The 21,867-nt window shown below is 31.0% G+C and overlaps 2 protein-coding genes across 2 annotated transcripts; one reads left to right on the top strand and one right to left on the bottom strand.

Annotated features, from left to right (window-relative positions):
- The first annotated feature begins 1,692 nt into the window (after positions 1-1,692).
- Positions 1,693-16,872, top strand: v (Tryptophan 2,3-dioxygenase vermilion). Its single transcript, XM_077439905.1, has 9 exons — positions 1,693-2,200; positions 9,746-9,906; positions 10,346-10,479; positions 14,940-15,062; positions 15,141-15,377; positions 15,566-15,687; positions 15,834-15,961; positions 16,036-16,129; positions 16,205-16,872. The coding sequence occupies exons 1-9, from the start codon at positions 2,184-2,186 to the stop codon at positions 16,386-16,388; spliced, it is 1,200 nt and encodes a 399-aa protein (XP_077296031.1). The 5' UTR covers positions 1,693-2,183; the 3' UTR covers positions 16,389-16,872.
- LOC143918168 (cathepsin O-like) lies at positions 16,807-20,859 on the bottom strand. Its single transcript, XM_077439918.1, has 5 exons — positions 20,517-20,859; positions 19,591-19,850; positions 19,392-19,521; positions 19,066-19,265; positions 16,807-18,988 (listed from the first exon to the last, which is right to left on the bottom strand). The coding sequence occupies exons 1-5, from the start codon at positions 20,706-20,708 to the stop codon at positions 18,682-18,684; spliced, it is 1,089 nt and encodes a 362-aa protein (XP_077296044.1). The 5' UTR covers positions 20,709-20,859; the 3' UTR covers positions 16,807-18,681.
- Positions 20,860-21,867: the final 1,008 nt, after the last annotated feature.

The raw sequence follows: 21,867 nt of genomic DNA, 5'->3' as shown, positions 1-21,867 counted from the left end.
TTATTTATCATAATCATATTCGATGGCTTAGACTAGGAAAGATACTTCGGCGAGTATGGGATACAAAAGAAGAAATCGTTCTATTTTTAAAAATGAAAAAAAAATTATCGACTTTTCCGAATTAACTGATAATGACTGGCTGTGTGATTTTGAATTTACTTTGGACATCGGGACACATTTAAATACTTTCAACACAGTGTTCCAAGGGGAAAATTTATATGTCCATGATATGGTGAAAAGTTTGAATGGATTTAAATTAAAACTATCGACTGTTTCATCACCATTTATTTATTAAACGGGTAGACCACTTTTCAACCATGAAATTGCTGAAGATAACAGAAAATAAATTTGTAGAATATGGTGAAATTATCAACAATTTAAGTGGTGAGTTTCCATAAAGATTTGGCGACTTTTGAGATAAGCTAGGCAATTATACGAGATCAATTGCAATATACATATATTGATAGCGTATAGCGATTATATATTTACAGTGGGATGCTGATTTAAGGGAAATACACCGTTATGAAGAAATTTGAAAAATTTTACAACGCCCTTAATACGGAGAAATGCGACAAACTTAGATTTTGCTTAAAAAATGATGGTGGCTTTTTGATCAACCTACATACATATGTAAACAAGCATTTTCAATCATGAATATCAATAAAAATTCTTTACAATCAAGCATCAAAGATGAAAATTTACAAGCATTTTTAAGAATTTCAACTACAAAATTTTCTCCTGAAATTAAAAAGCTGGTAAAGATGCAAAACAGTTTCATTCGTCAAATTAAATTATTTTTTTGTATGAAATTTTAAGAAAAAATATTTTAATTCCCTTCACGATCATAAATAATGTATATCTAAAATAGTATTTTACTTGCGGCCCGCCGCTCATTTTTAATTTCTAATGTAGCCCTTCATCCAATAAGTTTGCCCAGGCCTGGTATAGATCTATGTGATTCGAACGCTTTTTAGTTCTATGTGAATTAGAACGCGTTTTATCTTATCTCAAACATGTTGGTTTTTGATGAAAATACATATTTCGCGATCACTTAAAAATGCTTCCAGACCTATTAATTAAGAATTACCCTAAAATATCTCATAATATTCAATCTTATTAAAAATTCAATTTCTTACTTTTCACCCGCATTAATGTAATGCCAGACAATTCGGTTGGTTTTTTTATTCAAAAAAGTGATAAAAGCAGAGCGTAAAATTCGATAGACCGGAAAAATGTTATAGTACTTAATTGATAACATTTACTATTATCCATATATCAAGTATTGCAAAACAATACGTCATGTCATTATAATGCGTTTGTTGGGTCAGATTTAGGGGTTAATAATGAGATAATTATGAATTTTAAAAACACAATTATTTAAAAAATAACACGCCATTGAATTTGATCCACGCTAGACCGGTATAAACTGGATTTACGCAAATAATTATGTATGATTTTAAGTTGCGTCATCTTAAAGGTTTGAAAATATTACTTCCGTTATACTAGCAGTTGGTTTGAATTGAACATTTGTACAAACAGTTATACAGTTTTCAGATGCGATGTACTTTTAGAAATAAAATAATAAAAGGCTTGTAATAAGTAATAATTATGTAATTACTATAATCTGATGTATCATAAATACGCCTCACTTGTTTACACATTTAAATATAATTCTGAAATTGGGTTAATACAGTACATGTACATATTCTCGATTATGTACATGTACTTTATTAACTGCGCGTATCATCTGTGCTTTTCACGTATTAATTAACAATGAAAAAGGTGGACTTGCTCATTTCAACGGGTAGTGAAGCTAGGAAACTAAAGAAAAATATTTTATTTCTATTTAATTTCATATTATTATTCATAGTAAAATACGAGAAAAATGGTATTTGTGTGTGTTTGGGTGCTGTAGTATAATGTTAGATGTACATACATACATATATATTTACATATACATATGTATATGCAAATGTACGTTTCAAGTTCTGGATCAGTTGAGTTCACACTCTCGTCAACGAAGGTTGTCTGCAAAACTGACTTGAAATTATTTGGAAGGAATAAATATATACATAAATATATTCCTAATCAAAGACTTGCACATCTAGAAATATTATTTAAAGTCAATAAATCAAATATATTATATTGATTTCAAACGGTTGACTATTTAAGTAGTAGAAGCAATGGCATGTCCTATAGGGTAAGTCGAAATTTTTAAGTTTTTATAAAATTTTAGGATAGATGGCAATTTAGTAATTATATTATTTACTTGTAAAATTTGAATGAGAATAGGATGGTATATTTTTTATCATCGTTCATTATGTGACTAAAATTAATATATATCTAATATGTGCCTATTCCGTAAATTTTATTTATTAATATATTTACGTATATACTCGGGCACAGCCAGGATTTTTTTTAGGGAAGGGGGGGGGTTGCACAGGTGCACCTCCTTCCCCCTCCACTTTAAGGCGTTATTTTTAATCGAAAATTTATATCACCTTTTTTATTTAGGGATAGTGTATATTTATTTTCACATTTAAAAGTAATATATGTATATCCAAGAAATATATACGACTATGTACATAGAATATTGAATTCAATTGAATAATCCATTTTTCGTTATTTTTATGACTTTTTCGGACTAAATTATCAAATCTATTTACGAAAAAGTCTTCAGCTCTCTTGTTTATTAAATAAAATATGTGTGAAATTCAAGGCGCAAAGAATTCGTTCAAGATCGTGTGATATATCGTGATTAGTACTTCCAATCCCGGAAGGTTACTTCAGCACCGGGATTGCGGTGCTGGGAATTTCCGATCCCGGGATCCCGGTGCTAGCACCGGGATTTCAAATGTATAAGAAAAAAAAGTTCAATTGCATTTTGCAAACTCTCCCGATGTTTCACGCAAAAAATACTCCCATATTGGCGTACTAATTTTGAGAGTTTTGCTACATTCTTTAAATTTTCAGTTCGCATCCATAAATTTCTAAGATTAAATAAAACACATCCGAAAATGTAATTAAATAAAGAAAAAAACATCGCTTTGATTCATTGATTTGTTTTTTACAAATAGTTGAAATAATCCACCCAATATAAAAAAAAATCTCCAATTACATTTACTTTATGTAAAAAATTCGGATTTCACCATCCGAATAAATGTGTATCTATGGTTCATTATATAATGTTGTTTTATGTTTTTTCCATATTATTTTTGTAAAAATAATATTTTTAAAGAAATTTCTGCCAGCACCGTAATCCCGGTTTTCAAACTAGTTTCAGCACCGAGATTCACGGTGCCAGAAAACACCGGGATCCCGGGGATTGGAAGCCTTAATCGTGATGTAATTTTCATAATTATAATATACTAGTGCTATGTATGTACATACATATGTTGAAATTTCAACGGGTGCTTTCGAATTGATACATGATTTAAAATAAAGTTACAATATGAATAGTAATAATTAATCGGAATCGGAACTGAAACAGAAATCGGAAATCGGCTATGCCAATTAAATTATGCAATAAAAATAATAATAAAATTATAAAACATGAAGTCAACATTGAAGTCGAAATCGGAATCGGGATTCGGATAATATGTAAAGTACGTATTTTTACATCGCGTGACGTAAGCAAAAATATAGAGTATGTTTAATTTACAAAACTTAATACCCATATTTATGTAAAAACAAACCCCGGTCATTGAACTCGTAACCTTGAATATTATAAATTACATATATATGTAGATCGCAATTAAATTATGTGTTATTTAGAGTGATTCCTCCATTGGGGACAGTAGTCTATTGGCCTGCGTACCACACTGGCAAGTAGTGCGGATTAGGTTCAGACCCCGCAACTTCGAATTAATTTTATTTTTAAAATATCGTTAAAATATATTTAATCTTAATTAAAAATATATATATTTAAGAGAGCTGGACACCAGCGCCTTATCCATACAAACGCATTAGACTTCTCCCTTCCTCAATTATGGCACTAGAAAATAATTTTTATAATTTGCTATGGATATCCACCATAGGCATGTTTCTATTTTTTATTTTATTTTTTTGATTAGTTATTTTTTATAGGAGCTAGGACCCACCAAACATCTATAAAATCGCCTCATTTTTACACCCACGAAAAGAGTCCAGCGTGCTAGTTAAACGATTTATTAAAAAAAAATACAACTAGAAACAGAAAATATCTATCTCATACCCATGATGAACTTATTTTTTAAATTGGTTCATTTTCGGAGGAGAAAACTGGGGAAATTCGATTTTGTCGATTTAAAATAGGTATTATCTGGTCGAGGCGCAACTGTGGCATTCACTCAATATATGTATATATATATAACAAAATTAAGGTTTCGGGTATCCAGCCCTCTTAATTGTTTAATATGAAAACAAAAAAAATGGTTTAAAACCTCGCCAAATAAAATTATTATTACGTATTTTTATATGGCGAGAAGGAAAAAATTTCAATTAATGTTTAAAAAAAAGTGGCCAGTAGAAAATTCGACGTTGGCTTTGTCGCTAACTCTCTGAACTCACCTGAGTTCTGATACCTATAAGAGGATGTTTGTGTTCGCGTGAGTGTATGCGGGTTCGCTTCCGAATGAATGCCTCCATAGTCACCCCTAGCTATGGCTATGTGTAGGTATGTACGTAGTACATACATAGTACAATAGATGAAAAATTGTTGATTATGCGAAAATTCAATCTCGAGATTTTGATTGTTTTGAACTTAGAATCGATCAGTGATCACGTTTTCATGGCTTAGAAAAAAAATTATGTGTTAGTATGTATGTTTGACTATGTTTTTTTTCCTACACATACATATAGCCAGCAGCATAGCTCGGACGTTAAGCTTCTGCTTACCGTCAAGAAGGTGCCGGGTTCTATCCCTGAATGAAAATGAATTTTTCAGAGTATGCTGTTGGTCAGACCTGGATTTGTGACTCCAGGTTGATCGTTTCCTATCAGAGTTTGCCAATTTTCTCTGATTTCATTGTTGAAACGGTTCCTGGAAAAAAAAATTGGCTAAAAATCCTTCCTACCTACTATGTCACCACTATTTGAAATTTGATGGATGTACAATAAAAATTTATGTACAATTCATAGATGTCTCGTTAATTTGCGAGTTTTTTCAGTGTCTCGCAATTCAACGACTTATAATAAAAAAATGCTGCATTTGTATTTGTAATTGGCCAGGAAGGCGCATTGGGATTTACCTGTAAGGCCTTCCTGGTATATATGTAAAATAAAAATAAATAAATAAATAAGTATGTATGTCACAATAGATGCATGAAATATATACTAATTAAATTAATTTTGTCTAGAATGCTTTAATTAAATGGTAGGTTTTTTCTACTTGTGTGAATTTCCATAGCTTGCAAATTAAATTCGTAAGTGGTTATTTGTATTATATAATTAAGGCGTCAGTGAAATTAGCATTACAATGTTGGTTGTAAACCGCTTTTTTACTAGCCTCTTCTTAGTTCGCTTTTTACGTAACACTGCTAGCATTATATACAAAAATATATGTAGGTATATAGAAACATGCATGAAAGAATCATAAAATTATACAACAAAAACATTAAATTGTGTATATACGTATGTATATTATATATAATACTTTCTGATTTGCATATTTACTTGGCAAAAAATGTAAATTTGAATCCTTCAATAATTTTTATCGTAAATTTATCTTGAATTGTAAAATAATAACCGGAATTCTTCAGTTCAATATGTATAAGTATGTGTATTTACGAGTATACATAGGTTGGTTTATATAATAAACCTATTTGAATATTTTTCGCCGCTTAAAAATATTTCAATTGATGGGCTACATATATTTTATTTGGTTCGATGATTATTGGTCACAAAGCGCTTGCCTAAAAGTCACTAAATTCTCTATAACGGAACATCTGGCAGCCGAAAAGTCCATCGTACTAACGAGAATTCGAGTGCCAAATATTCCGTATTCACGATTTTCATGGCAAAAATTGTCTTTTGGGCGATCGCGATGTGCAGAGTAATCCAATTACCATTTTATTTCATTATATGAAGATCGTGCGAGAATATTTGACGATAATTTATTTCTGTTAGTGTGTCTACTTTGGGGTTCCAAAAAACCGCCCGAAAGAAAAAGCCGGTTTACGGTTTTTTTACAAATAAAAAGCCGGTTGAAAAAAAATAGTTTTTTATAAATTAAATGCAGTTATAAACATTATGAACTTTCATAAGATCATTATTATATATTATTATTACAAATATTACAAATACAACAATTTTTATTATATATCATAAAATGGCAGATACTAAATAAGCACAAATAATTAAATGATTTAAATAAGCTACTATCAAAAATATATTATTAAAAAAAATATGTATTACCTCGTAAAAAAACTATAATTAAGAACAATGCTGAGATGAATTTGGTGGGATTAACGTTGTGTCCGAAAACGTAATGAACTATGAAATATTTCCATTTTTCAAAGTTATTTTTACACATCTGTTTTAGCTTAAAAATCCAAAAGCTTTACATTAAAAATCCAAATCCGTTGGCAACTTCGGAAACGAATTCATTAGAAACGGCATATCACAAACATTTTAAAACTTCTCAAAAAAAAAGGACTTTCAATTCCTTTTATTTTATTGGAAATTCCCATGTATTTTACTAAGTGCTGTATCTTGTTTTTGTTTTTCAAAGAAATATACGCTTATTACCAAAGAGAGTTTAGATATACACATCTTTCATAGGATTTTAAAATTCATAATTGTTAGTTGTGAGGAAAAAAAAAACATTAATTAAAGAAAACCTTAAAAATCCGGTTGATTTGAACCAAAAAAACCAGCTAACAGGTCAAAAAGCCGGTTTTTTGGTTTCGGTTTAAGCCGGCTTGGAAGCCCTACTATTTACCAGGGATGCGGAGTCGCTTAAAAATGTGCCTCTGAATCAGACATTTTCCCATAGAACGATTACAACCCCGACTCCAATTTAAAATGTCAAATGTGTTTTTCCCTATACAATACGTAAGAAAATATCCAGATACACAAATACATACATGCATATGTCGTATATTCAAACATATATACATATGTACAGTGGCGGACTGGGACTGAAATTAGTGCATGCCAGGAGTCAAAGGGGGCCCACCCAGGGTTTAAAAAATTTGTCGTCCCCCCCCCCCATATAACAAAACTTTCTTCTTTCCATCACGCTAAAAATCAAGGGTAAAAAAAAATTTTTCAAAAATGGGAATAAACAAATTTAAGTACAAGAAAAATGGCAAAAGCAAAATAGATCCATAAATTACATTGTATATTTCTTTTTAACCCTTGTCCTAGGTAAATAGAATGCATCATAAAAGAATGCGGCATAAAAGCGGCTTTTACTTTCGATAGAAAACAATCAGGGACGTCATTTCAGCTTTTTCTTGGGGGGCGCAGGCAAAGATTGCTCAAATTGAATTTTTTTTCAAAAAATCTTTTTTATATCGGAATTAAAATGGAAAATATTCTTTGCATACACCGTATTGAGTTATAAAATATGAAAAAAATAATCTTATTTTTGATAGAATAATTATCATTTTTTTCTAAAAATCTTCACATGCTCAACAAAAATCGACCATCAAACTGAGTCACTAAAACACTATCAATTAACTTAATTTCTACCGACTGTCTTTTCACTTTATCTATGTACATACATACATACATATGTACGTAATAACTATAGATAAAGTTTTGTGAACATGCGAAAATCAGGATTTTGGGGAGGGGGCCCCTATCCTATATTTCTATATACATGGATGTTTCTAGATTACGAATAGATTTTAAATTCGGAAACTGTTTAAAATTGTGTATTTAAATCTTACTATATCGTCGAAGTATAATGAAATGTTATTTTGAAAGTATGAAGTAAATTTAAATCGCTGGTTGATGATGAATCATCCTATCAAAATTGTTTTAAGCAATTCAGTTTATATTATTCACGGAAATTTGTTTATTCCCATTTTTATTTCAGTAGGTAGTTGTTACATAGGTATTGGTATATACATAATATTGAGGTTAGAAATGGGCCCAGCAAAAGGGCCCACGCAAATGTTGAAACTTACATTTCGAGCCTAATAAAAAAAGTTAACCAATCCTTGGGCTGTTAAAGCAGGTATTAGTTGTTTGTGTATATCGTAAGAAATTTGTTTTGTTGAAATACCCAAACTTTAGGTCCCAAAGTGCAATATCCTATAAATTTTTACACACGTGAAATAGTTAAAAAGTTATTTAATTTTACTGAGGGCCCATATTTTCTAACAGATAGTGGGGCCCACATGCCATCGGGCATGTTCGCTTGTATGGCCAGTCCGCCACTGCATATGTATATACAATGTGCGTACGGTTCTGTCATTATTCCGCACAAAGCGATCTCGCATACGTCACTAAAATCACGATCACAGAACATCTGTCACCCGAAAATTCCATCCATCGAGAATTCATGAAAAATAATACTACAGCCTATTACAATCGTGATAGTTTTAAGAGGTATTTTTGAAGGTATTTTTTAATACAAAAAAAGAGTTTTATTTATTTATTTTATTCACTGTTTACTCGTGTTTAAAGTACGCGCGACAAAGTTTCAGTTTTTTTTTCATACTTTAACAATGTGAAGAAATGCCATGTGAGTTATTTCAATGTAAAATTACCCCATTTAATATGATAAAGTAAAAAAATAAAATAAATAAAACGGAAATCGGTAGAAATAACGTTTTTCACGTCAGTGTATATATTTATTTTTTGTGGACTGTTATTTTCGAATTATGTTGACTGCGGTGTTTCCAAATTCCAAAACTCGCTATTTTTGATAGGCAATAGAAAATGGATGTAATCTGACGTGATAAGAATATTATATTTGGAGTCACGTTAAAAGAAAAGTCCATGTCAATAAACCAGTTTTAGGCTATCAAAGCCAACATCGTAAAGCCGAGCATTTGCGAAAACGTGGTCAATATCTCGAGAAAAGGTGACTGATGACTGTTCTATAAGAACTAGTGTTGTACCCGATGAAATATCATCGCATGGGTGTTGGCATCTTAAGTTATTAAACAAAATAAATTTGTCGGTTCTGTGTTCGATCCGCATGCGGTCGAATTTTTTTTCAAATACCTTTTAAATATATTTAATTTAATATTTATATTTAATTGTTATGTATGAAAAAAAATGGTATAAACTACCAACCTACCTACATGTAAACAATATAAAACACCAATAGAAAAATTAATTAATTAAATGAATTTTCAAAAGATGGCGGTAAATTCTCAGAGCGCCGTCTATTTGCCTAGAGGAAAAATTGGTAGCAAACAGTATATATGTATAAGTTTTTTTTTCAGTATTATTTAAGTTTTTTTCTTTTTTGATTATATTCGTAAGTTTTGTTAGCAGTGGTTTATCTGTGAAGTAAATATATACATATATCGAATCGAAACGACTATTATAGTACGGCAAGCGTTATCTCAGATACACAAACAGACAGTCACACACAATAGCGATATTATATCGGATGATTCCACACATTCCACATATTCCACACAATCTCTTTGTCTCTTCTTTTTTTACGCTAATTTCTCTCGTCTTAATTATCTTGATTGTTTAATTTTAATCAAAAAATAAATCCTAAGCGTCTTATTGAAACATTCTATATATCTAACGATATTTGAAAAAATAAATGTAATTATTATGTTATTATTTGAAGTGGTAAATCAGAAGCGGAGCAAGCTGACGAAGCTTGTAGAGGAGGGATGCTGTACGGCGAATATCTTCAGCTGGACAGAATCCTCAGCGCACAAAGAATGCTGTCAGAGCGCTCGCAGAGACCTGTTCACGATGAACACCTTTTCATCATTACCCATCAAGGTACGAATAATTCAATTTCGAAAATATCGTTGACATACACATACAGAGAAATGTTATATTAATAGAAGTGGCTTTATTGTTGTCAAGTGACGATTGTCCACAGACAATCCTAAATTATTTTTGTATCAGTGGTATTTGATGCTTGGTGCTCGACGTATGTGCGATAAAAACTGTTTCTCTGTTTGTTTATATTACTCGCAAGATGGGCAAGCATCGGTAAAAATTGCACAATGCATTCAAAAACACACAATAAACAACATGGGATACATTTTTATAAGAACATAAATTGATCCGATTGTATTCCGTGCGTTTTAGCGTATTTATAGAGACGTACCGCGCAATATTGACAGCAATTATTTATTCGTAAAGGCCCTTCTATTATTATTACATTTCTCTGTACACATGTACAATTATAATACAATGTTGATCAAATATGCAGCGTACGAGCTTTGGTTCAAGCAGATAATTTTCGAGTTGGATTCTATACGATGTCTGTTCGATGTGGCGGCCCTAGACGAAAGTCACACGATGGAAATCCTCAAAAGGCTTAATAGGATAGCTCTCATCTTGAAGGTATATATTTCTATATATTTCATTGTTGACGATAATTCGCTTAAGCCCTTTCTTGGTGTGAAATTCGAATTGTAATTTTGGCTGGGAAAGCGATAGGCAACACTGTTGACTTGACAGTATTTAAAGGCTTTTTATACGATTTACTTCTCTAATCAGTCAGTCAATATTTTTTTTATTTTATACTGTACTAATAAGCACCATATTTTCATTTCACAAAGGCATATTTTAAAAATTCTATTGGACAGATTTTAAATGTATAGTGAACAAAAAAGTGTGCATTAGAACTGTAAAAGTGACTAACAATTGTATGTACATAAATCTAATATATATGTAATTTTGAAAGAGATTTTGTAAGGTTTAATGTATGTAATTACGTATGTATGTAAGATTTGGTTGGTAGAATTTGTGACGTGATCGAAAAAATAAAATAATTTTCTATGACGACGATATCGATATCGATTTCAATTATTTTCTGTTCAGATTTAGATTCCGATTCATGTTTCAGTTCCGGATCCCGATACCTTTTCCATTTCCGGTTCCGGAATTCCTTGTCAGTTCCGGTTCTGGATTTCTTTTTCAGTTCCGGATCCCGATTTTTTTTTCAGTTCCGTATCCTGATTCCACGCAGTTCGGGATCAGGATTATTTTTTCAGTTCCGGTTCCCTTATATGTATAGGTATATAAAAAAACCATTCGGTGTGTGTGTGTGTTAATTTTTTTCTTTATATTTTAATACTTAGAAAAGGAGAGGGAGCAGGATAATTTAAGTTAGCAATAAAAATCAATAAAAGTTCAGTATACGTCAAGTTGTCCGATCTTAGTTTAAAAGTAAAATTAATTTGAACTGAGGGTGTAGTAACTAGTAAGTTGTCAATTTCTTCATTTGAAAACCGAAGGTATCACATTACTAAGGCGAGGCTCTCAACGTGCGGGGCTTCCGACATTAGATACCGTTAGATATCAGACACCAAACGTTCAATACTAAATGTTGAGGTCTGCGGATGGCGAGAAAGTATGGTCACATTAAGGTGGATTGACCTTCAGGCTAAATCCACCAAGTCAGACTATGTGTATACAATTCGAAATTTAATATTCTGTATTTCATCTTGGTCTCTTATTGTGAAAGAAAAAAAAAGAAAGTTGGTCAAACCAATTTCTAATCTATTTATTTACCCATATTCAAATGTACACACATATATCTGTCAGCTATGCAAAACTATATGAAGCTTTAAATTCGGGACCAACAAATGGGCTTGCCGGGGATTGAAGGGTTCCCATACGAAAATTTCCGGGCAAGGGTGATTTTTCGGCATGCAATTTCATTATTTCACAGTTTTCATCTTATATGACTCGTAATTAAAACTGCTTCGGTAGGGGTCGGAGTCTGGAATTAAGGGGCCATTATACAAAATTTTTTGAAAAAACTTTTACCAGTTGGGCAACATCAGCTATATATAATACATAGTCCACAAGAACCCAATATGAGTACAAAAACCTATACATACATTAATAAAAGGTATACATACTACTTCATGGTACCTAACTTAAGCCTTAGACGGGTTTTGGAAAGGTGTGGATCCTGGTATTAAAAGTCTCCCATATAAAGATGTCTGACCAAATGCGTTGACCGTACAATTTTATAGTTATTTGACTACCTCACGGAATACTATTACTCGTGCTAATTTAGACTGTGGATGTACATGTTTTAGAACGGATTGGAGCCCTATGAAAATTATTTTATCCAAACGAAGCTTGGAAATGCTGGACTTGACCGAGTAACGCCGGCTAGTAGATATGCCATAAAAATTTTAAATATGATTTATGTATATAGTTTTACTATTTATTGAAACATTTTTCAAGTACTAATTTCCAAAATTTTCAAATATGTATAACAAATTATAGTAATAAAATATAGTATAGTATAGTAAAACTAGTATAAATTCACCACTTTCATTCACGTAAATTTACTTTATTATTGTGTATTGAAGTATGTTGAGAAAAAAATTATTATGGTTTACGTCTGAACTATAAAGTCAATCAAACCTGAGATATTCAATACTTCGTTGGAATGGCAGAGTATGCGGTCGTTAGTGCAAAAGAAAAAGTTGCTGATCAAATTACTGAATTTATCGGTTTATGCATAATATGCACACATTCATATGTATGTACATATGTACAAAGGAGATGAAAATTACCTATATTTAATATACTTTTTAATTTCACACAGTAATAAGTTACGTCATATAAAACTAATAATATTATTAATATAGATAATATATCTAATGTTGTTTGGCATATACATGTAGCTTATCCACATATGTATGTACACACCTCGATAATGACCTCGCTTGACCTATTTAAGATTAATCATTGTTATTATAAATATGATACGAAAAATATAATAACAACATTTCAATACAGAAATATATGTATGTAAGATATCTGAGAAATATCATGTTTCTTATTAAAGAATTTAAAGCAGGGATCTGAACCGGAACCGAATCGAAAAAACCGTTATTTTTCCGGAACGAAAACCGAAACTGAGCCGGTATTTTTTTCGTTTTGGTTCGGTTCATTTTCAGGCCTAAAATTCATATCTGGAGGATATTTCACGATTTAGTTTAACATAATTAATAATTATTGATTTCATTGTATTATTTTATGTTATGTATGTTTTAACGCTAGGAAATATTCTCCTTTGACATTTTAACAATGTATATGATCACAATAAGTTATAGCGAAAAGCCGTATAAAGAGAGTTATAGACGGTGTGGTTTTATTTAAATCAACTTGCTAGCTAGCATTAAAATATAAGAGAACCGAAAACCGGAACTGAACCGATATATTTTTTTTACCGAACCGGAACGAAAAAAATAACAGTTCGGGTCCCTGATTCAAAGTATAATATCCATATTGTACACTGTAAAAATGATCACGTATTGTACTATCTTATATATGTATATGTAATTTCGAAAGAGATTTTGTATGTAAGGTTTGTTGGGAACATCGAAAAAAAATCAAGTTTCTATGACGACGATATCAATATCGTTGAATATTATTTTTTTTCGATTCAAATAAATTTAATAAAAAAAAAATCAATGTTTACTATTGGATTGTTTTGTCATGTTTAAACTGTTTATATTACAAATTATACCAAGTGAAGCCGGGTAAAACCACTAGTTTCATGTAAAATATATATGCATTTCTTATATCAAACCAAGTATTTTATATTAATTTTATAGAATAAATCTAGGAGGGAAGTAAGGTAGATTTCATAAAATTAAGTTTCGATACTCGGGTATATTATATGTACATACATATGTACACAAATGCTACAATTAAAATTAAATTCCAAGGTTGCCATGACAATAATCCAATTTTGATGAAATTGGGTTCAATGGCTAACTTACCGCTATCGAAGGTTGACCGGATATTTTCGGGTAATTGGTGAAAAATTTCCTTATTTAGTGTCAGATTTTACACTATAATACATTTATATGTAGAGCGTGGATTAAAGAAAAGTTGCGTATGGTGAAGTCTTATAACTGTGTCGGTAGTGAAATGAATGAGAAGTTAAACCAACAACTATTATTTGTATATTGAAAGTCAATAATTTTAGTTCAATGGAGCTTAATAAGCAGATCAATCATCACATAACGTAAATAAACGTGGTAAAGTGAAAAACTAGCGAAATTAGCTTACAACTATATTTTTGACTTTTAAAATTCGCTAGATAATTTATTAATTTAAAGCAATAAAAAATGACAATCAACATAAAAAGCATCTGACTATTGATTCCAATACTTAGTCTTGACACAGCAACACTAGATTTTTAATTCAAGTCAAAAATATGTAAAAGTTGCCAAATTTTTTAAACGCTCATATCTCTCAACCCTTTGGGTGCGTTTAGACTCTCTAATATATGTATGTATCTTGCAACAATATAAAATAAACAAAAAAATTCAATTAATGAATGAGTTTTTCCAAAACTAGTTCCATCTTCTTCATTTTTGTTAAAATGTAATGTTCACAATCTAAATGACAAGACACAATCTAAAATACTCAGCAGTTAGGGATTTTCATCAGAAAATTCTGCTATGGTTATAAATTCAGGAATTCCGGTGTAAACCAGTCTTTATAAGCGTTGACAAATGAATGACACAGATTACACGACCCATGTTCAATGGATTTTTTTTCAATGCTACCTAGAAAGGCTTGGCGGGTAGTATTCTTGTTTACTTGATACATGCTCCAAATTCAACGCCTATCGGCGTTTTCAGGCCCATGGACGCCGATCGACGTTGGTCAGCATTCAAAGGGTTAATTGAGAGCAAAAAACAAAAATCATATTCGAATTCAGTGGGTCAAACTTGGTAAAGATTGATTAGTCTCTGCTCCAGTATATTTTTTTTGTTGCTTACTGTTATTAATTGCAGCTGAACTGTGTATATTCTTTACAGTTGTTGGTGGATCAAGTTATGATATTAGAAACAATGACTCCATTAGATTTTATGGACTTCAGAGAGTATTTGTGTCCAGCGTCAGGATTTCAAAGTTTGCAATTTCGTTTAATGGAAAACAAAGTAAATGAGATTATGTATTCATTATGTAGTTCAGAAATTTTACAAAAATATATGTATTTCAAAATTATAACATTTCAGCTCGGAGTTAAACATGAGAATAGGGTGAAGTATAATCAGAAGTATTCAACAGTCTTTGGGCGGGATCCCGAAGCAATGAGTGCTGTAGAGAAGTCTGAGAGTGAGCCAGCTCTGTTGGATCTACTTCAAGGTTGGCTTGAAAGAACACCCGGGCTTGAAGATGAAGGTTTTAATTTTTGGGGAAAGTTCAAGGATGCCGTTGAAAAGATGTTGGATGAACAAATTAAGGCAACTGAGGTGTATAAGCACTCTATTATTTTAAAAGCAATTGAATTTTTACAAGGCTCTTCTTAGCTTCACTCCGCCTATCGGTCTGACAATATTTCTTACATTCTTCCGATCGGTTTTTGTCATTTTAATACAAAATCAAAATATACCGTAATATTAAATAAAATAGGTAATGATTTTATGATTGTCATTTACAGACTGAGACAAATGAAGATGTTCGATCCTTTCGAATTATGGATATAGAAAAGAGAAAAGAAGTATATCGATCCATATTTGATCCCACGGTTCATGAAGCATTAGTTTCACGAGGAGAAAGAAGGTGAAATCTGTCGTTTCAATCAATACTAAATTATATTTAATAAATTCAATTACTTCAAGTATCAATACAAAAAGAATTTATGATTGAAATATGTATATTGCACGTAATTCCGAATTCAAAAGTTCATAAGTTTATTTTTTTTGCAGATTTACACACCGAGCTTTACAAGGTGCTATAATGATCACATTTTATAGAGATGAACCTCGTTTTTCGCAGCCGCATCAAGTGCTTACACTTTTGATGGACATTGACTCATTGATTACAAAATGGAGATGTAAATTACTGTAAAAAATAGTAGTTAACAACAAAAATATTGTAGTAATATTAATATATAATTTAAAATTCTAGATAATCATGTCATAATGGTGCAACGGATGATTGGGTCACAGCAATTAGGTACAGGCGGATCGTCTGGATATCAATATTTGAGATCCACATTAAGGTATCCCAATAAGTTTTATAAGGTACATATGTGGTTATGAAGTAATAATTTTTGATAATCGTTGTCTTATTTCAGTGATCGCTATAAGGTTTTCATCGATCTGTTTAATTTATCAACATTTTTAATACCCAGGAACATGATTCCGCCTCTTGATAGCTGTATGAGAAGTTGTCTAAATTTGTCATGGGGAGATATGTCTCGTGCCCGAAATGGTAATAATGGATTGAACGGTCACGATGAGAAGGCAGAAAAATCCTAGTGATCATCTATAGAAGTATTTTTGAACTTTTTAATCTCAATAAAAGTTAAACACGCAATCTTAAATTTAAAGAAAAATTGTGTTCAATTAAAATTTACGATTTCAGGTAGGTTCTAATACATGATATTAAATATTACTTATAAAACAAGTATGAAAAAATATTTATTTGATGAATTTTATATATAAATAAAAAGGTAAATAATAAAGGGTAAAAGATTTTGATATTCGATTTTATCATGCATGATAAAAACGGACAATAACATGAAATAAACCAATATTTTTGGTAGAATGAAAACGAAATAAAACTTTTACTATTTCTTCAATTTGAAGATTTTATATGTCGTATCGGGCTTAATATTTTTACTAATTATTAACATAAATATAATGAATCGACTTACGAAAATGAAAAACTAAAACGAAATATTTTGTTTTATAATTCTGATCAGATAAGAACAATCATCCCCATATTAAAATATGTACATACAAATAAATAAAAAAAGAATCCACAATATGTTTTTATAAATGCACATATACATACATCTTGTACACAGTCATTATCTCAACCCTTTGCCCGCGGATGACTGCCATAGACGTCACGTATAAAATGCCAGGACTCACTGTGTAAACAAAATACTTGGGGCGTGATTCACTATTTTAAAAAATATTTCAGGTGACAATTGACATATGTATGTATTTGGTCACTTGAATAAATCTTATAATATATATATATTTGAGGTCGAAAACTCGATTAACAAATTCACTACAAAAAGTGCCGCGGAAGTTGCTGCGGGCAAAGGGTTAAGGTGCAAGAATTCATATAAAAAAAGGTTCTAGGTCAATGATTAAAACATATTTCAGTCTTCATTAATTTCTTAAGCTTCATCAGTATCCAAGCATTAATACAATATTCCACAATGTTTCAAGTGAATCAAGTAAGCAATCACTGCATTGTTCGTCGAAAAGTTATAGTACTAAATCATAAACTGGAATTTTTCTGATATAATATATAATATTAACTAGTAGGATTTTTTTCTTATACAAATGTACATATGTATGTACATTTGTATAAAATTATAAGTGGTGAGTAATATGGTGATAAGTCAGTATGAATCGAGACAATCAAAACAAATCATTTTATTCATGCCTATATGAACGTATCGTATGTAACAATTTTTTTGGTTGAAGAAATTTTCTTGTTGTGGAATTATGCATTGTATTATTTAATATAAAACAGTGATGAAATCTTAAAAAAAATGGTTTGTTTAATTGATTCAAGTAAAAACAATTTATTTTGTAATAAATTAAAAAATAATTGAGCAGTATAAAAATATTTTCTTAAGTTAAATTTAAATTTTATTACTACCGAAGTATTGATTAAAGTGAATAATAGAATCACACAGTATTTTTAAGTATCTATGAATGTATATACACTAAATTTATATAAATAATACATTATATTACATAAGGTATATACATACATATATACATATTTGTTCTATAAAAATAATCACATTTCAAAATGTCTTATTGTTTCTGAAATTCAATTCAAAATAAAATTGTGATGAGGTACATACATATGTATGTACATCATTTATTATTATATTGGTAAGAAACTCAATTATTTATTTATTTTGGAAAATTGTGGAAATACACTGTATTGCGCCAAAATGGTAAAATAAAAATGAAATATAAATAAATGGATATTAAAACGGCAGAGAAAATAGCAAATGAATAATATTATTCAAGATAAAACTTTACCTACATATATATAAATTAAGTTTCATATTACTATATAGTTGAGTAGGTTTTATATACATATGTACATACATAGATAGTAGTAAAGTGCATTGGATATATTTTTAGAATACTCATTCTAAATACTTATAAAATTTGACGACTGTCAAATTATTTAATTTTGCAGATTTTTGAAAATTTACAGTGTAATCACATTTGTTCAAACTAAAGTTATTTAAATCTGGCACAAAAATATCACCGATACAGTCTTATATGTTACAAATTAGAGTACTAATCAGATTTTAGAAGGTTTTTTTGTACGATATATTTAAAAATACCTCAAAATTTCTAATAAATGAATCGGAAAATAATTTTACAATATAACATGTAATTATGCATTTATTATATCCTATAAATTAAACTTCAATCTGTTATCAGTTTGAATTTAATTTTTAACAATAAGTAGAGCAAATTGCATTTAATTGAGACATTAAAAAAAATACATATTTTAGCTACATATGAAATCAATTGATCTTTTAATTTTCCAATTTAAAAATAATTAGACTACATCAATCATGGATACTTCATTAGCAAGACCACATATGTTTTCACCTATAGCAAGATTTACATAGCCTTTATTGCCAAATGTTGTACCCCAAGAATTTTTTACTATGTAATAAGGTATTTCAGCAGTCAAATCATATCCTACAATTTGAACAGCGTGATTTAGCGATCCCGGCAAACCACTACAGTGATGTTGGATGACTCCGCCAAGATAGTTTTGCCATGATAAGGCATTTATGGCTACGGCTACAGGTCCATTGTTTGCTAACCATTTTAATAATTCGTCTTCCGTTCCTACCAAACTGAAAAAATAATAAAAAAACATGTATGTAGAATGAATTTTTATTAAAATACTTATGAAAATAAAATGTAAAAAAACCTGAAGCATGAATATTTTTTTATGTGAATGTTCTTTTTCGGCAAAGATGCTTTCATGTGACATTTCTCAGTTTTGGAAGTAAAAGGATATTCTTTTTCTGATTGTATGGTGATGTTGTTTTTAAATAGCCAACTCAGCAATCCGCATATATCTCCACCCATACAACCCAAATTTCCATTTTCAGCACAATCAATCATTTGCTATAACCCAAAATAAATATACTTTAAATTAAAATTTTGTATAAATAAAATATGTGTTATGTCGTATGTAAAGAAAAATTAAATTTTACTTATGAAATGCTAAAAATTTATAGCAAAATAACCCACCTGTACGCTCAACAACGTCAAATTGTGGGTTTTGGCATACATTGCTTCAATGGTTTGAACTGTACTAAAAGCCCAGCAAGCTCCACACAAGCCCTGACTTTTGACATCGCTTATAATACCCTTCAGTCGCCTAAATTTTAATATTTTATTTAAAAACACATTTGAAACACGCTATAAATAAGAATGATTTAAATCCTACCAATCCACCTTTGGGGGAAGGCCATTGCCTAATATTTGTCTTTTGATTCTTTGTTCTTTTGAGGGATTTCGCTTGAAATCATCATTTTCTTCAGAGTTATCATTGTGATTAGGTATTTTGTGACGGATTTGCTTTGATTTCGTTAAATGATTTGATAGGAACTCATCTTTGGTGAGATCTGAGAACTGAGTAAGACCGTAGATTGCCGTGTCATTGTGTTTTCTCAGTGAGTTATACAGTTCAATGGACGAAAGAGCATCCTATAAAAAAATACAATATTATATATAAATATAAACGTCTACTATATAAAACCACTAAATACTATCTCATAGTTGTTGGAAAGGGTCGGAGTCGGAGGAGAGAACAGGAATGTTGAAGAAGAAAAGAAAAGAACAGGAATGAATAATATAAATTTAAAAAATTTATGTTGTTTTATATTTTTCTGATGAACAAATTTTCTTAAGTATTACTGGGTTAGCTTTTATATAAGAATGAAATTCTTGGCAGGATTTCTTAAAATTGATTTTAATTATCAACATCGCTTTAAGAACTGAGACTTGGAATTGCGTTTTTTCGGTCGTCCACAACTTGTTCATCTGCGAAAAGACTCTTTCTACGGGTGCATTAGTTCTTTGACGGGACGGTCCTGTTCTAAAAACGGGACGGTCCCGTTCAAAACGGGACGTATGGTCACTTTAAGTATACTTATAGAGAGAATTAAAAAAAGATTCTTATGTAAACCAAAAAAACTCACTATAGCTCCATTGGTTGAAACTATAATACTTTAGACACATTTTGTAATTCAGTGTTTGTAAATATAGAAGTATAGAGAAGAAGGAATGTATGGACCAATTATTATTACTGATATGGATAATCTTGTGTGCCACACACGAGATTATCAATACTTGGGTATATAATACACAAACCTGGAATGCTTGGAATCTTTTGTCATACTCTGACGTGTCTGTTTGATACGATTTGTTGAATTGTTTCATATACGAATGGAATTGCTGTGTGGGTTGTTGTTTTGTTTGTGGTGGTGGTACTTTTACAGGAATTGCAAAGAATAGGAGAGCAATCACCACCAGACCCTCCAGCATCAGACGCCAGTAAGCCATCAGCCATGAGGAAGAAGAACGTCACAATTGCCAGCCGCTGGCTGACGAATATTTTTCACTTGACAGCTGATCGTTTTCGTTTCGCCAACCACAACTGCCAAAAGCCGAGTTAACGCTCTCAACAGTCTCAACAACGACCATCTTACGATGTGAACTGTGAAATTGTGGATGTTTGTGATGACAAATTAATCATTCTACCTTCATAGTTATCGTTAAACATTCAATTTGTCTTTGGTGTAACAAATAAAATTTTTGGTATTGCGAAAATAAACTGTGCCATTGAAAAATAAATCGTAAATGTGAAAACGCATAAAATATATTTATATTTTGTGCACATACAGGATCATCAAGAAATAAATTTTCAATATATTTCATCATGAAGATCACTGAAATGTGCCTATATTATCCTATTTCCTTCTCACCCCGGAGAATCTTTTCAACTTCGGGCTACACGTTTAATTTTCTTCTGCTAATTCTTTTGATTATATTACTTTTTGATGAATAAAAAGCATAGAAATGGTAATCGAATCGAACCGAAGAGTTACAGCCAATTTTTCAGATATGTGTGTAATATGAAAATAGATATTTGTTTGCGTTTGTATGAATTCGTTCATTTTTCACAATGACAACGTTGCATTTTTGTGTTTGTATTCATTTGTATGTACTTTAAAGGTACTCGTGTCAGGTATGTGTTATGTATATGTATATGTTTTGGGTGTATGTACATATATATGTACATATGTATATGGGTGTATTCGGTGTTTTCTCGTTTGTAGAGCCCGGTTTTCTCCGTGACGGGCCGGAATGTGAAATTACCGAAAACGCAAATATCGGAAGGCAAAGATTGAAAATCGAAAGATCTTAAGTCGAAAGATAAAAAAAGGGTGCATGGTAAACGGTACATACTCACTTAATTTGCGCGAGCAGGATACAACAGGAACAAGAGGAACAGGCTTTTTCTCCCGTATTAATGTGCGCGCGCAGAATACGGGAGGAAAAGCCTGTTCCTCTTGTTCCTGTTGTATTCTACTCACGCAAATTAAGTGAGTACGTACGTGAGGATCATAGACGGATCCAAACAATGGTCATGGAGGGGGCCATTTGGGGATTTTCTGCTATAACAGCACGGACGGTCACTTTCATCTTCGGACCCTTGCAT

Source organism: Arctopsyche grandis, chromosome 1 (assembly GCF_051622035.1).
Source record: "Arctopsyche grandis isolate Sample6627 chromosome 1, ASM5162203v2, whole genome shotgun sequence".
In the NCBI taxonomy this organism is placed as follows: domain Eukaryota; kingdom Metazoa; phylum Arthropoda; class Insecta; order Trichoptera; family Hydropsychidae; genus Arctopsyche; species Arctopsyche grandis.
This window is presented reverse-complemented; position numbering and strand designations above follow the sequence as displayed.